At 49.8% G+C, this 13,595-nt stretch overlaps 1 protein-coding gene across 7 annotated transcripts in view; it reads right to left on the bottom strand.

Annotated features, from left to right (window-relative positions):
- Positions 1–13,595, bottom strand: part of LOC119962774 (NAD(P) transhydrogenase, mitochondrial-like) — a 226,657-nt gene that overhangs the window by 152,164 nt on the left and 60,898 nt on the right. For all 7 annotated transcript variants that reach the window (XM_038790844.1, XM_038790843.1, XM_038790842.1 and 4 more), the window contains 3 exons: positions 13,207–13,340; positions 9,107–9,298; positions 7,986–8,139 (listed from right to left, as the gene is read on the bottom strand). In XM_038790844.1, coding sequence (XP_038646772.1) covers positions 7,986–8,139; positions 9,107–9,298; positions 13,207–13,340 — 480 coding nt within the window. The remainder of the gene's footprint in view (positions 1–7,985; positions 8,140–9,106; positions 9,299–13,206; positions 13,341–13,595) is intronic.

Genomic DNA, 13,595 nt, shown 5'->3' with positions numbered 1-13,595 from the left:
GTCCTTCCAAAATGGACAACCTCACACATTTCAGGGTTAAACTCCAACTGCCACATATCAGCCCATCTCTGCATCCTATCTACTGACCCACCCTTCAACTCCCTCATCCAAGTCATTAATGAAAATCACAAACAGCAGAGGACCCAGAACTGATCCCTGCAGTTTGGCCACTGGTAACTGGGCTCCAGGCTGAATATTTGCCATCCACCACCACTCTCTGACTTCTATCGGTTAGCCAGTTCATTATCCAACTGGCCAAATTTCCCACTACCCATGCCTCCTTACTTTCTGCATAAAATGCCTTACTAAAATCCATATACACTACATCCCCTGCTTTACCTTCATCCACATGCTTGGTCACCTCCTCAAAGAATTCAATAAGACTTGTGAGGCAAGTCCTACCCCTCACAAATCCGTGCTGTCTATCCCTAAAGAAGCAGCATCTTTACAGATGCTCAGTACCTCAGTACCCTTTCGGGCTTTTCACAGTAACTTCATTTGAAGCCTACTCGTGACAATAAGTGATTTTCATTTCATTTCATTACTTTGCCTACCACCGAAGTAAGACTAACTGGCCTGTAATTCCCCGGGTTATCCCTATTCCCTTTTTTGAACAGGGGCACGACATTCTCCACTCTCCAATCCCCTGGTACCACCCCTGTTGACAGTGAGGACGAAAAAATCATTGCCAACGGCTCTGCAATTTCATCCCTTGTTTCCCATAGAATTCTTGGATATATCCCGTCAGACCCGGGAGACTTGTCTATCCTCAAGTTTTTCAGAATGCCCAACACATCTTCCTTCCTAACAAGTACCTCCTTGAGCTTACCAGTCTGTTTCACACTGTCCTCTTCAACAATATGGTCTCTCTCATTCGTAAATACTGAAGAAAAGTACTCGTTCAAGACCTCTCGTATCTTTTCAGACTCAATACACAATCTCCCGCTACTGTGCTTGATCGGGCCTACTCTCACTCTAGTCATTCTCATATTTCTCACATATGTGTAAAAGGCCTTGGGGTTTTCCTTGATCCTACCCGCCAAAGATTTTTCATGCCCTCTCTAAGCTCTCCTAATCCCTTTCTTCAGTTCCCTCCTGGCTATCTTGTATCCCTCCAGCGCCCTGTCTGAACCTTGGGCGGAATTCTCCGACCCCCCCGGGGCCGGCGTCAATCCCGCCCCCGCCGTGCCCTAATTCTCCACTCCCCGAGATTTGGTGGTGGCGGGAATCGCGCCGCGCCGGTCAGCGTGCCCCCGTGCCGATTCTCCGGCCCGCGATGGGCCAAAGTCCCGCCGCTGACGTGGTTTAAACCACCTCTGGCACCGGTGGGATTATCGGCACGGACGGGCTCCGGGGGGGGGGGGGGGGGGGGCTGCAAAGCGATTTGACCCCAGGAGGTGCCCAGGTGCCCCACGGTGGCCTGGCCCGTGATCGGGGCCCACCGATCGGCGGGCGGGCCTGTGCCATGGGGGCACTCTTTTTCTTCCACCTCCGCCATGGCCTTCACCACGGCGGAGGCGCAAGAGACCCCCTCCCCTGTGCAGGTATGATGTCAGCAGCCGCTGACGCTCCGGCGCATGCGCGGATTTATGTCGGCCGGCGAAGTCCTTTCGGCCCCCGCTGGCGTGGCGCCAAAGGCCGTTCACGCCAGCCGGCGGAGTGGAAACCACACCGGCACGGGCCTAGTCCCTCAATGTGAGGGCTTGGCCCCTAAAGGTGCGGAGCCCGCACCTTTGGGGCGGCCCGACGCTGGAGTGGTTCTCGCCACTCCGACACGCCGGGACCCCCAGCCCCGCCGGGTCGGGGAGAATCCCGGCCCTTGTTTCCTCAGCCTTACATAAGTATTCTTCGTCCTCTTAACAAGACATTCAACCTCTCTTGTCAACCATGGTTCCCTCACTTGACCATCGCTTCGCTGCCTGACAGGGACATACGTATCAAGGACATGTAGTATCTGTTCCTTGAACAAGTTCCACATTTCAATTATGTCCTTCCCTGGCAGCCTATGTTCCCACCTTATGCACTTCAGTTCTTGTCTGACAATGTTGTATTTACCCTTCCCCCAATTGTAAACCTTGCCCTGTTGCATGCACCTATCCCTCTCCATTACTAAAGTGAAAGTCACAGAATTGTGGTCACTATCTCCAAAATGCTCTCAACTAACACATCTATCACTTGGCCTGGTTCATTACCAAGTACCAAATCCAATATGGTCTCCCCTCTGATCGGACAATCTACATACCGTGTTAGAAAAGCTTCCTGGACACACTGCACAAATACCACCCCATCCAAACTATTTGATCTAAAGAGTTTCCACTCAATATTTGGGAAGTTGAAGTCACCCATGCCTACTATCCTGTGACATCTGCACCGTTCCAAAATCTGTTTCCCAATCTGTTCCTCCACATCTCTGCTGCTATTTGGAGGCCTATATAAAGCTCCCAACAAGGTGACTAGAATACAAGACCAGGGATTGTACTTCTGAGGCTGTATATGGCTCTGGTCAAACTCCATTTGGAGTATTGTGAGCAGTTTTAGAAGGATGTACTGGCCTTGGAAAGAGTCCAGAGGAGGTTCACAAGAATGATCCCTGGAATGAAGAACTTGTATGAGGAACGTTTGAGGACTCTGGGTCTGTACTCGTTGGAGTTTAGAAGAATGAGAGGAGATCTTATTGAAATGTGCAAGATACTGCAAGGCCTGGATAGAGTGGATGTGGAGAGGATGTTTCCACTTGTAGGAAAAACTAGAACCAGAGGACACCATCTCAGATTAAAGGTACGATCTTTTAAAACAGAGATGAGGAGGAATTTTTTCAGCCAGAGGATTGTGAATCTGTGGAACTCTTTGCCGCAGAAGGCTGTGGAGGCCAAATCACTGAATGTCTTTAAGACAGAGATAGATAGGTTCTTGATTAATAAGGGGATCAGGAGTTATGGGAAGAAGGCAGGAGAATGGGGATGAGAAAATATCAGCCATGATTGAATGGCGCAGCAGACTCGATGGGCCAAGTGGCCTAATTCTGCTCCTATGTCTTATGGTCCAGGAAAGTAAAACCCTCCCTCCTGCACCAACTCTTAAGCCACACATTCATCGCCGCTATTCTCCGAATACAAATTCAGTGGTCCTAATACTACTCTGTTTCCTGTCATTCAGTCAACTTCCCTCCATGCTGCCACTTTCTCTTTAATGCCATGGGCTTCAACTTTGCTGTTTGGTCCATTACGAGGCACTTTATCAAATACCTTCTGGAAGTCTCTATGCACTATATCAAGGCATTCATTTCATCAACCATCTCTGTTTCTTTCTCCAAAAACTCAGCCAATTATTAGTTATTGCGAAGGGAATGAAATACAAAAGTAGGGAGGTTATAATAATAATAATAATCTTTATTAGTGTCACAAGTAAGCTTACAATTACTGTAAAAATTATACAGGACACTAGTGAGACCACATCTGGAGTACTGAGTACAGTATTGCTCTCCTTATTTAAGGAATATGTAATTGCACTGGAAATAGTTCAGAGAAGGTTTACTGGACTGATACCTGGAATGGGCAGGTTGTCTTATGAGGAAAGGTCAGACAGGCTAGGTTCACATCCTCCACAGTCCAAAAGAGTAAGAGGCGACTTAATTGAAACATACAAGATCCTGAGGATTCTTGACAAAATGGATATGCGGAGGATGTTTCCTCTTGTGGGAGAATCTAGAATTAGCGGTCACTATTTAAAAATAAGAGGTCAGTCATTTAAAATAGAGATGAGGCAAAATGATTTCTTTCAGAATATGGTGAGTCTACGGAACTCTCTTCAGAAAAGGCTGTGGAAACAGAGTCTTTGAATATTTTTAAGGCAGAGGTGGATAGATCCTTGGTAAGCGAGCGGGCGATAGGTTATCGGGGGTAGGCAGGATGCAGATTTGAGGTTACTACCAGATCAGCCATGATCTTATTAAATGGCAGTGCAGGTTCGAGGGGCTGAATGGTCTAATTCTGCTCTTGCAAGGACATAACATTTGCAATTCTCAAGTTCTCTGGCGCCACCTCATCTTTAAAAGGATAGTCAGAATGCAGTTATTGGATATCTGAAAGGAGAAAGGCACAAGGGTGGGATTAGGGTGAGTGAAGCGAGGGGAAAGTAAAAGGTGCATGCATGTGTACACTTTGTAAATCAGAAAAGAATGTAGGATGAGGGGAAAGTGGGAATCGGGAAGGTGAATACAATTAAAATGGTTTCAGCCCTGTTCGTTGGCCACGGCCCAAAGAATGACCACTCCATTTACTGCCAGCACCATTTCCTCCATGATGATTGAGGACATGCAGATTCACCTGCCTCCCTGCCTTTTAGGTTCTTTTTTTTTATATTCTCCTCCTTTTTTACATTTTCTCCCAAATTTACACCCAACAATAAATAATAATCAGTATCGAATGTAATGTCAATCCCCATGTCAATAACAATGATCCCATCCTCCCACCAAACTCCCAAACATTAGCCTGCGTGTTAACATAAACAAATGACAAAGAGGAATCAGGGATCACCCATAGTCACCATTAACACATACAGTCCCCTCCCCCAACCCTCCCAGCCCCCAACCCCCCCCCCCCCTAATGTTCGATGTAATCCAATTCTCCAAAGTGCATAATGAATAACGCCCATAATTTGTAGAACTCCTCCATCCTTCCCCTCAGTTGAAATTTTACATTTTCAAACGTCAAGAATTCCAGCAGGTCCCCCCGTCACGCCAGGGCACAGGGTGGTGAGGTTGATCTCCACCCTAACAGGATCCGCCTTCAAGCGATTAACGAGGCGAAGGCTACAACATCTGCCTCCGCGCCCATTTCCAAACCAGGCTGGTCCAACACCCCGAATATGGCCTCCCGAGGGCCCGGGTCCAGTTTTACGTGCACCACTTTAGAGATTATCCTAAACACCTCCTTCCAGTAATCCTCCGGCTTTGGACAGGACCAAAACATATGAACGTGGTTTGCGCACCCCCTCTCCGCCCCGCAACGTTCACATACATATTCTACCCCCTCAAAGAGCCGGCTCATCCTCGCCCTTGTAAGATGCGCTCTATACACTACCTTCAGCTGTATCAGCTCCAACCTCACACACGAGCTCCATACTCTCTCCCAACTCTTCCTCCCACTTTGCCTTGATCCCTTCTAGCGGCGCCTTCTCCTCCAAAATAGCTCCGTAAACCGCTGATACTACCCCTTTCTCCAGTCGTCAGCACCTCCTCCAGAAATGTGGAAGCCGACTCTACTGGGAAGCTCTGTATCTCCTTTCTGGCAAAGTCTCAAACCTGCATGTATCTAAATATTTCCTCCTGCTCATGCCCATACTTCGCTCCCAGCTCCTTCAATCCCGCAAAATGACGCCCAAGAAATAAATCTTTTAGTGCCCTAATTCCTTTGTCCTCTCATCTCCGAAAATTTCCATCCCACTTCCCTGGTTCAAATCTATGGTTCCCCCAAATCGGCATTTCCCTTGACCCTGCCCCCAACCCGAAGTGCTGTCGAAACTGCCTCCAAATTCTCAACAAAGCTATTACTACCGGACTCACTGATTATCTCCCCGGAGCCATCGGGAGATGCGCTGTCGCTAGCGCCTTCAATCCCAACCCCCTACCCAAACTCTCCTCCATTCTGACCCATTGGGAGTCAACCCCTCTGACTCAGCTCCATATCTTCTCCATGTTTGCCGGCCAGTAATAATACATCAGGGGCGGAATTCTCCGCTCCCCACGCCGGGTGGGAGAATCGCAGGAGGGCCGGGCGACTCACGACACGCCCCCCTGGTCTCCCCCCCCCCCCCCGCCCCCCCCCCCCCCACCGCTCGGAAGAATTGCCGCTCGCCGTTTTTCACGGCGACCGGCGATTCTCTGGCCCAGATGAGCCGAGCGGCCTGCCGTTCCCGACCGATTCACGACAGCGGCAATCACACCTGGTCGCTGCCGTCGTGAACATGGGCGCCAAATGCTGGTTTGAGGCTTGTGAGGGGCGGAGAGGGGAGTGAGCACCACGGCCGTGCTCGGGAGGGTACTGGCCCGCGATTGGTGCCCACCGATCGTCGGGCCGGCGTCTCAAAGCGACGCGCTCTTTCCCCTCCGCCGCCCCGCAAGATCAAGCCGCCACGTCTTGCGGGGCAGCGGAGAAGAAGACAGCAACCGCACATGCGCGGGTTTGAGCCGTCAGCCGTCGTGACGTCAGCCACACATGCGCGGGTTGGAGCCGCCCAACCTGCGCATGCGCGGCTGACGTCACTTAGGAGCCGCCGTGGTGTCATTCTCGAGTTATGTTCGGGTATGTGCCACCTTGTCCCATAAGAGAGAGGATGTGTGTAGGGAGTGTGGTGCAATATGTTCGGATTATCTGTCTGTCATGGTTAAATAACTGGCAGTGTGTGCAAGCTGTGAGATATGGGTGTGAGATTTGCAACAGTGCTAAATACTGAAGTATTTACGGAGGTAAGGCATAGCTATGAACATGAGGTACGGGGTCATGGTTGATTCAGATTGTTGCTAGGTTAATGAAGAGTGAGTGTTGAATAGAGCAGTGTCTGAGGTTAATGGTTCAGGTGTAAGGATATGGGCCGAGATTCTCCCCTACCCGGCGGGGCTGGGGGTCCCGGCGTAGCGGAGTGGCGCCAACCACTCCGGCGTCGGGCCTCCCCGAAGGTGCAGAATTCTCCGCACCTTTGGGGGCTAGGCCCGCGCCGGAGTGGTTGGCGCCACGCCGACTGGCGCCGACTGACGTCACCACCGGCGCATGCGCGGTAGGGGGGTTCTCTTCCGCCTCCGCCATGGTGGAGGCCGTGGCGGCGGCGAAAGAAAAAGAGTGCCCCCACGGCACTGGCCCGCCCGCCAATCGGTGGGCACCGATCGTGAGCCTGGCCACCGTGGGGGTACCCCCCGGGGTCCGATCGCCCCGTTTTGCTATCGAGCCACATGACAGAAAAATCAGATGGATCAATTCACCTGATATTTGTCTTTCTAAATTCTCACCTGAAACCACATACGTAGTGAGATATACTCATCTGGGGTGAAATTCTCCGACCCCCCGCAGGGTCGGAGAAACGCCCGGGACCGGCGAAAATCCCACCCCCGCCGTGGCCAGAATTTGCCGCCACCCGGGAATTGGCGGGGGCGGGAATCATGCCCCGCCAATCGGCGTGCCCTCCCCGCCGATCGGCGAGCCCCCTGCGCCGATTCTCCGGCCCGCGATGGGCCGAAGTCCCGGCGCTGAGAGGCCTCTCCCCCGCCATGGTTTGAACCACCTCTGGTGGCGGCGGGATCGGCGGCGCGAGCAGGCCCCCGGGGTCCTGGGGGGGGCGCGGGGCGATCGGACCCCGGGGGGTGCCCCCACGGTGGCCAGGCCCGCGATCGGGGCCCACCGATCGGCGGGCAGGCTAGTGCCTTGGGGGCACTCTTTTTCTTCTGCCGCCGCCACGGCCTCCACCATGGCGGAGGCGGAAGAGAACCCCCCACCGCACATGCGCCGGTGGTGACGCTGACGCACCGGTGCATGCGCAAACCGGTGAAGGCCTTTCGGCCAACCCCGACACCGTCCAACGGGCATCAAAGGCCATTGGCGCCGGTTTTGCCGCCAGTTGGCGTGGGGCCAACCACTCCAGCGCAGGCCTAGCACCGTGCGGAGAATTCCGCACCTTTGGGGAGGCCCAACGCCGGAGTAGTTGGCGCCTCTCCGCTGCTCCGGGATCCCCCGCCCCGCCGGGTAGGGGAGAATCCCAGCCCTGTTTGTAAATTAAGGAAATAAAATTGTTAACTATAAATCTATACCATTCCTATTCCACATTAAATAGAGATTACATACATTAAAATCAATTCAAATGGTAATTAAGAACTGCTTAAGTAACAGTTAGATGGAACTGTCAATGCTGCAAGTAAAGAAGCTGGTTAATACTCAGTTTGAATGGAGATTGTGTAAGAGTTAACGGTTACATGTACTGCGTTGATCTACACTCACCTCCTGTGTAGAGAGCAGACGTATTCATAGTTTTACCAAACAGAGAAGTTACTTCTTTCTTCTCATCCTCCATCTCGGACACCTTCGTAGGTTGCACCAGAGGACTTGCTGGAATATTCTGTGGTGGTGGTGCTGGGAAGATCAGTTTACCGTCCTGTTAATGAAAGAGGACTGGAAGAGTTAAAATAAATCTACTCAATTAGGATTGTAAATCAAAGTTGCTTGGTGCATAGCTCTTTTATCCAATGCACAGGTGACCCATGCAATGCAAGGCACATCCACATTCAGTCCCAGTTGTTCTTTGGGTGACAGTGAAGGCTCCACAATACACTTTAAGTGCACTGGGTTAGAAAGGAGGAGGGTTATGTGTGGCACGGGAGAGGGGGGGGTCGGACCACTACCAGTCATTTCCAAGTCTTCCCATTTTGTTTTCTTCTCCTTGGGTCCCTGTTCCTCAAGTTTGCATGTATGATATGAAGTGCGATTCAGGATTAACTGTGATACTCTGCCAGCAGGCTGATGCTCACTTGTAAAAATTCAGACAGGAACAGTAGTCAGTTGGGAAAATTACAGCAAAATGGCTAGTACCTTTCAGCTCTGCCACAGCAAACAATTCAAACTCACTTCTCGAGGGGAGAGGAGGAGAGAAAACCGGCAGACGAAAAATAAAATCTGTACTTATGGGATTTGTCGAAACACTGGAGTTAAAATAGAATTCTGATAGGGGTTTAACATGCTCCACTAGAAACTCTCTTGTTTTAATTACAGTTCAATTTTGCCCCATTGCTCCTTCGTGGGTGGGACTGATGGTTAAAGCCTGTCAATAAAAGGCACTTTACTTCTTGGCAGCTGGGGGCTGGTGAGAAAGAATTAATAAGCAACATTAATGCCATCATCATGATGACCCTTCGATCAAACTGTTGTGCCTTCACAGATGAAAGAAAGGACAAAGGCAATAATAAACTCCACAGTAAAATTTTGTCCTGGTTTTAATACTCCTGACATCCAATTAAAACTGTTTTGATTCATGCCGATAGAAAGAACTGCACCAGCCTACAACCTGACATTAATGTAAATGTGTAGTAAGTATCGGATGGATCCTGTCTGCATTCAGCGCTCACCTTCATCACCACAGTCCCTCGAACCACATGATTCACTGTGCCATAATTAAACTCATCCTTCAAATCCAAGTAGAAGTTTTCCGGGTCGGGGCTCACAGCTTTCAACAGCTTAATGATGTTGTTGGAGTACAACGTGCTGGACTGTGTAGCTAGCCGACTGGGAAGATCTGTGTAGCCGATGTGAGTCACTCCCTGAAAAAGAAAAGAGAAAATTAATCTTTCTCAAGAAACTACTTCTCCACTCTTTTGACAGCCTGTGAACAAATCTAAAAATGAAATCAATTTTTTTCAGCATTAAACTGACAAGTTAACAAACCTGACACAATTCATGTTTTATTAGGCAAACTGAAGCCTAAAATTTGGAATGGGGGGCAGGATTCTCCCCTACCCGGAGGGGCGGGGGATCCCGGCGGGATGGAGTGGCGTGAACCACTCCAGCGTCGGGCCAGCCCAAAGGTGTGGAAGTCTCCGCACCTTTAGGGGCCAAGTCCTAACCTTGAGGGGCTAGGCCCACGCCGGAGTGGTTGGCGCCCCGCCGACCGGCGGGAATGGCCTTTGGCACCACGGCAGCCGGGGCCGAAGGGACTTCCGGCCGGCGGAAGTCCGCGCATGCGCTGGAGCGTCATCGGCTGCTGACGCATCCCCGCGCATGCGCTGGGGAGGGGGTCACTTCCGCGTCCGCCATCGTGAAGATTATGGCGATTGCAGAAGGAAAAGAGTGCCCCCACGGCACAGGCCCGCCCGCCGATCGGTGGGCCCCGATCGCCAGCCAGGCCACCGTGGGGGCACCCCCCGGGGCCAGATCGCCCCGCGGCCCCCCCCCAGGACCCCGGAGCCCGCCCGCGCCGCCTGGTCCCACCGGTAAGGTAGGTGGTTTGATTACCTCCGGCGGGACCGGCATGACAGCAGCGGGACTTCGGCTCATCGCAGGTTGGAGAATCGCCAGGGGGGCCCTCCGACAGGCGCGGCGCGATTCCCGCCCCCGCCGAATCTCTGGTGCCGGAGACTTCGGGAGACGGCGGGGGTGGGATTCACGCCGGCTCCCGGCAATTCTCCGACCCGGCGGGGGGTCGGAGAATCCCGCCCGGGAACACAATTAGCAAATAAAACCACTGAAGAACTAACCGAACCATCCAAAAGGCGAGCACATCAGTTGAGTAAAATGTCAGAAGGCATTACACATAAACTGTCCCAGATCAAAGCAATGGGAAGATCGGAGAAATTCAGGATTGACCCTGAAAGATGTCAACAGAATGGATCTAATACAAGCAGTCAAGATAGTGAACCTCAACAATTAACTCAATCCAAAACATTGCTTCAATGTAAACCAAGGCACTAAACAAATGTTTCAGGGTTAAAATTGGTGACTGTCGAGTAGCTATGCACATCAGGAATAAACAACTTTCTAAGCTGTTTTTTGTGTAGGTGAGAGGAGATGCAAAACTTAGGTTCATTCAATACAGTCAGCTGGCACGATGGGGGAAATCCAGATCCATCAATTTTGTAAATTAATAATTCAATATGGGCCGGTTGGTCTCGTCCAATTGCATATTTTGTGATTTGTAATGTAGCAAATCAAATTTGATGTAATATAACTAAACTTCAGCTGATTATAGGATTTAACAACATGGTAACTAGTATAACAGAGTACTTAATTAGGGACTTGTTTCGTGAAGTAATTGGGTGCAGTAACAGACTGTTTTGCTCTTTAGAAGTTGTGGCCCAAGAGAGGGAGCAACAGATGTTAGGAAATGGCAGCAGCAATGGTGGCTGATAAATCAATTGGGGATACAGCAGACCTTCCACCCTGTTTCCAAAAAATAAAATAAGGAATGATGTTAAGAGGACAGCAGGGTTGGTGGGTTTATAATGTTTTTTCCTCTCTAAACTAGGACAATGGTTTAAACTAGCACTGGGAAACTATAAAGTACTGTATTAAATTTACGATTTAGCTTAATCAATAAAATTTAAATGGGGTAAATAAAACATGAAATAGATTAATCAGAGTGTTATCACAGGGTAGATCTGGAGGCATTAATTAAATGTAACGGTTAATGCAAGGTACAAACTAGATTATAAAAGTGACAATTAGAGATTGTGAGCGGGATTTTACTGGCTGTTTATGCCGGCGCACGTTTTTCCCGGCAATGAAGGGTGCAGTCAACGGGAAATCCCGTTGCCAACAGCAGACCTGGTAGATCCTGCTTGCGGGCTGCCTCGGCCACGTGGCGGGGGTGGTCGGTAAATCCCGCTTTTTATCTCAGATCGTGGATGAGCAACTGAGACTTGTTGTTTGCAATTCCTGCGGCATACAGGAACTTCGGGGCACTTCATGTCTCCTGGGCGACCACTTTGTGTAGAAGGTGTTTCGAGCTGAGGATTCCTGAGTTTGAGAGGCAGCTGGAGGCACAGCTGAGCATCAGGGAGGCTGAATGCTTCCTAGACTGTACATTCCATAAGATGATCGCCCATCCATAGGTGGTGGAGGTCCAAGATAGGAGATGGGTGATAATCGGAAGAGGCAGGAGGTGCAGGAATCTTCAGGATGTGTCCCACTCTCAAACTGGTACTCAACATTGGAGATTACTGGGGGTGATGACATCTTGAAGGAGTGCAGTTCAGACCATTCCACAAATGGGCAAAGGAATTGGCAAAGGGTGCTCTGGTTTCCTCCCTCAGTCCAGCCATGTACAGGTAAGGTGGATTGGCCATGCTAAATTGTCCCTTAGTGTCCAAATAAAGATTAGGTGTGGTTATTGGGATAGGGTGGAGCTGGGTTTAAGTAGGGTGCTCTTTCCAAAGGCCGGTGCAGATTTAATGGGCTACATGGCCTCCTTCTGCACTGTAATTCTATGATTCTATGAATGCGCAAAAGGAACAGCAAAAAATAGAAATGTCAACATTGTAGGAGATTCCATAGCTTGAGGAGTAGACAAGCATTTCTGTAACTGTCATCATGCTGTGTTGCCTCCCCAGTGCCAGTGTGAAGGGCATCACAGAGATAGTGCGGAATATTCTGTGTGGAGAAGGTAATGTGCCAGAAATTGTGGTACACGTCAGTAATGACGACATAGAGAGAGAGCAGGTACCATGTCCTGGGACAAAATCTCTGCTCAGTTACTACTCTGGCAAATATGAGGGTTGGGGGAGGGATGTAAAATCAGGGTTTTGGCAGGTTCCATTTTCCACCTGCTTCCGCTTACCAGTGGCAGGGTGGATGGTAAGCGAGCCACCCGGCCTTGGTTATATTATGACCATTAATTGGCCAATTAATGCTCTTTAAGAGCCTCCACATGCGGCCACTGGTATTTTACTAGCAGCGGGGGAGTTCCCACACCACGTGGTGAAGCTGCCAGGGACACGTTCTCAGACGACTATTTGCCTGAGCCATGCAGAGTTGTGTCATGGCTTCCTGGGCCAACGGAGCTGGGCTCGCTCCAACTTTCCAGCCAGGAGGCAGGGTTGCCATCGCCATGTAAAATTCCACCCTATGACTCTATGTAACACTACCATTAACGCATTTCATAAAATCAAGGCTACTCATTGGGGTTTTTCACCCAGTAAAGTCCAATCTCATTTTTAAAGTATATTTAAAGAATGAAAAACATGAAGACAATAGGACAATTAAGACCAAAAGGATAATCCTCAGGGAAAAAATGCCAGTAACAATGATTAGCTTTTCCAATCCCTGTAAATGGTAACTCTTCATAAAATGTAACGTCTGTGCAACGGATTTATATCAACCATGGGCAGCACATTAGCACAGTGGTTAGCACAGTTGCTTCACAATAGAATTTGCACAGGGTCCCAGGTTCGATTCCCGTCTTGGATCACTGTGCGGAGTCCGCATATTCATGTTCTCCCCGTGTCTGCGTGGGTTTCCTCCGGGTGCTCCGGTTTCCTCCAACAAGTCCCGGATGGCGTGCTGTTAGGTGAATTGGACATTCTGAATTCTCCCTCAGTGTACTCGAACAGGCGCTGGAATGTGACGACTCAGGGCGTTTCACAGTAACTTAATTGCAGTGTTAATTTAATTCAAGCCTACTTGTGACAATAATGATTATTAATTATTATATGCTTCAGAACATCAACTTCCATACCTTGTGAATATAGAGCTCCCCGGGTTTAGTAGTTTCAATGTTCCCCCCCGTTTCAGAAGCCAGATCCACAACAACTGATCCATCCTTCATCGACTCAACCATTTCCTTGGTAATCAATAAAGGAGCTTTCCTGCCTGCAAAAGTATCAAACTAGATTTTTAAACTGGATGAAAGTTTTCACTCAGCACTCTGCAATTAGTTCTGGTCACAATTTCTATGCAAATTCTATTGTTTGAGTGAGAAGACGCACTGGAACATAAATGTCCTAAAGCTGGGTTTTGACTGCACGTTTCCACATTACTGAACTTTGCCACATGATCCTGCTTTATTATCCAAATTTTTATAGATCACTCTGAGGCGAGGGGGATAAATCCCAAAACCTCAGGTAC

This window comes from Scyliorhinus canicula, chromosome 3 (assembly GCF_902713615.1).
Source record: "Scyliorhinus canicula chromosome 3, sScyCan1.1, whole genome shotgun sequence".
NCBI classification, from domain to species: domain Eukaryota; kingdom Metazoa; phylum Chordata; class Chondrichthyes; order Carcharhiniformes; family Scyliorhinidae; genus Scyliorhinus; species Scyliorhinus canicula.
Note: the sequence above shows the minus strand (reverse complement) of the source record. Positions and strands in the feature narration are given on the sequence as shown.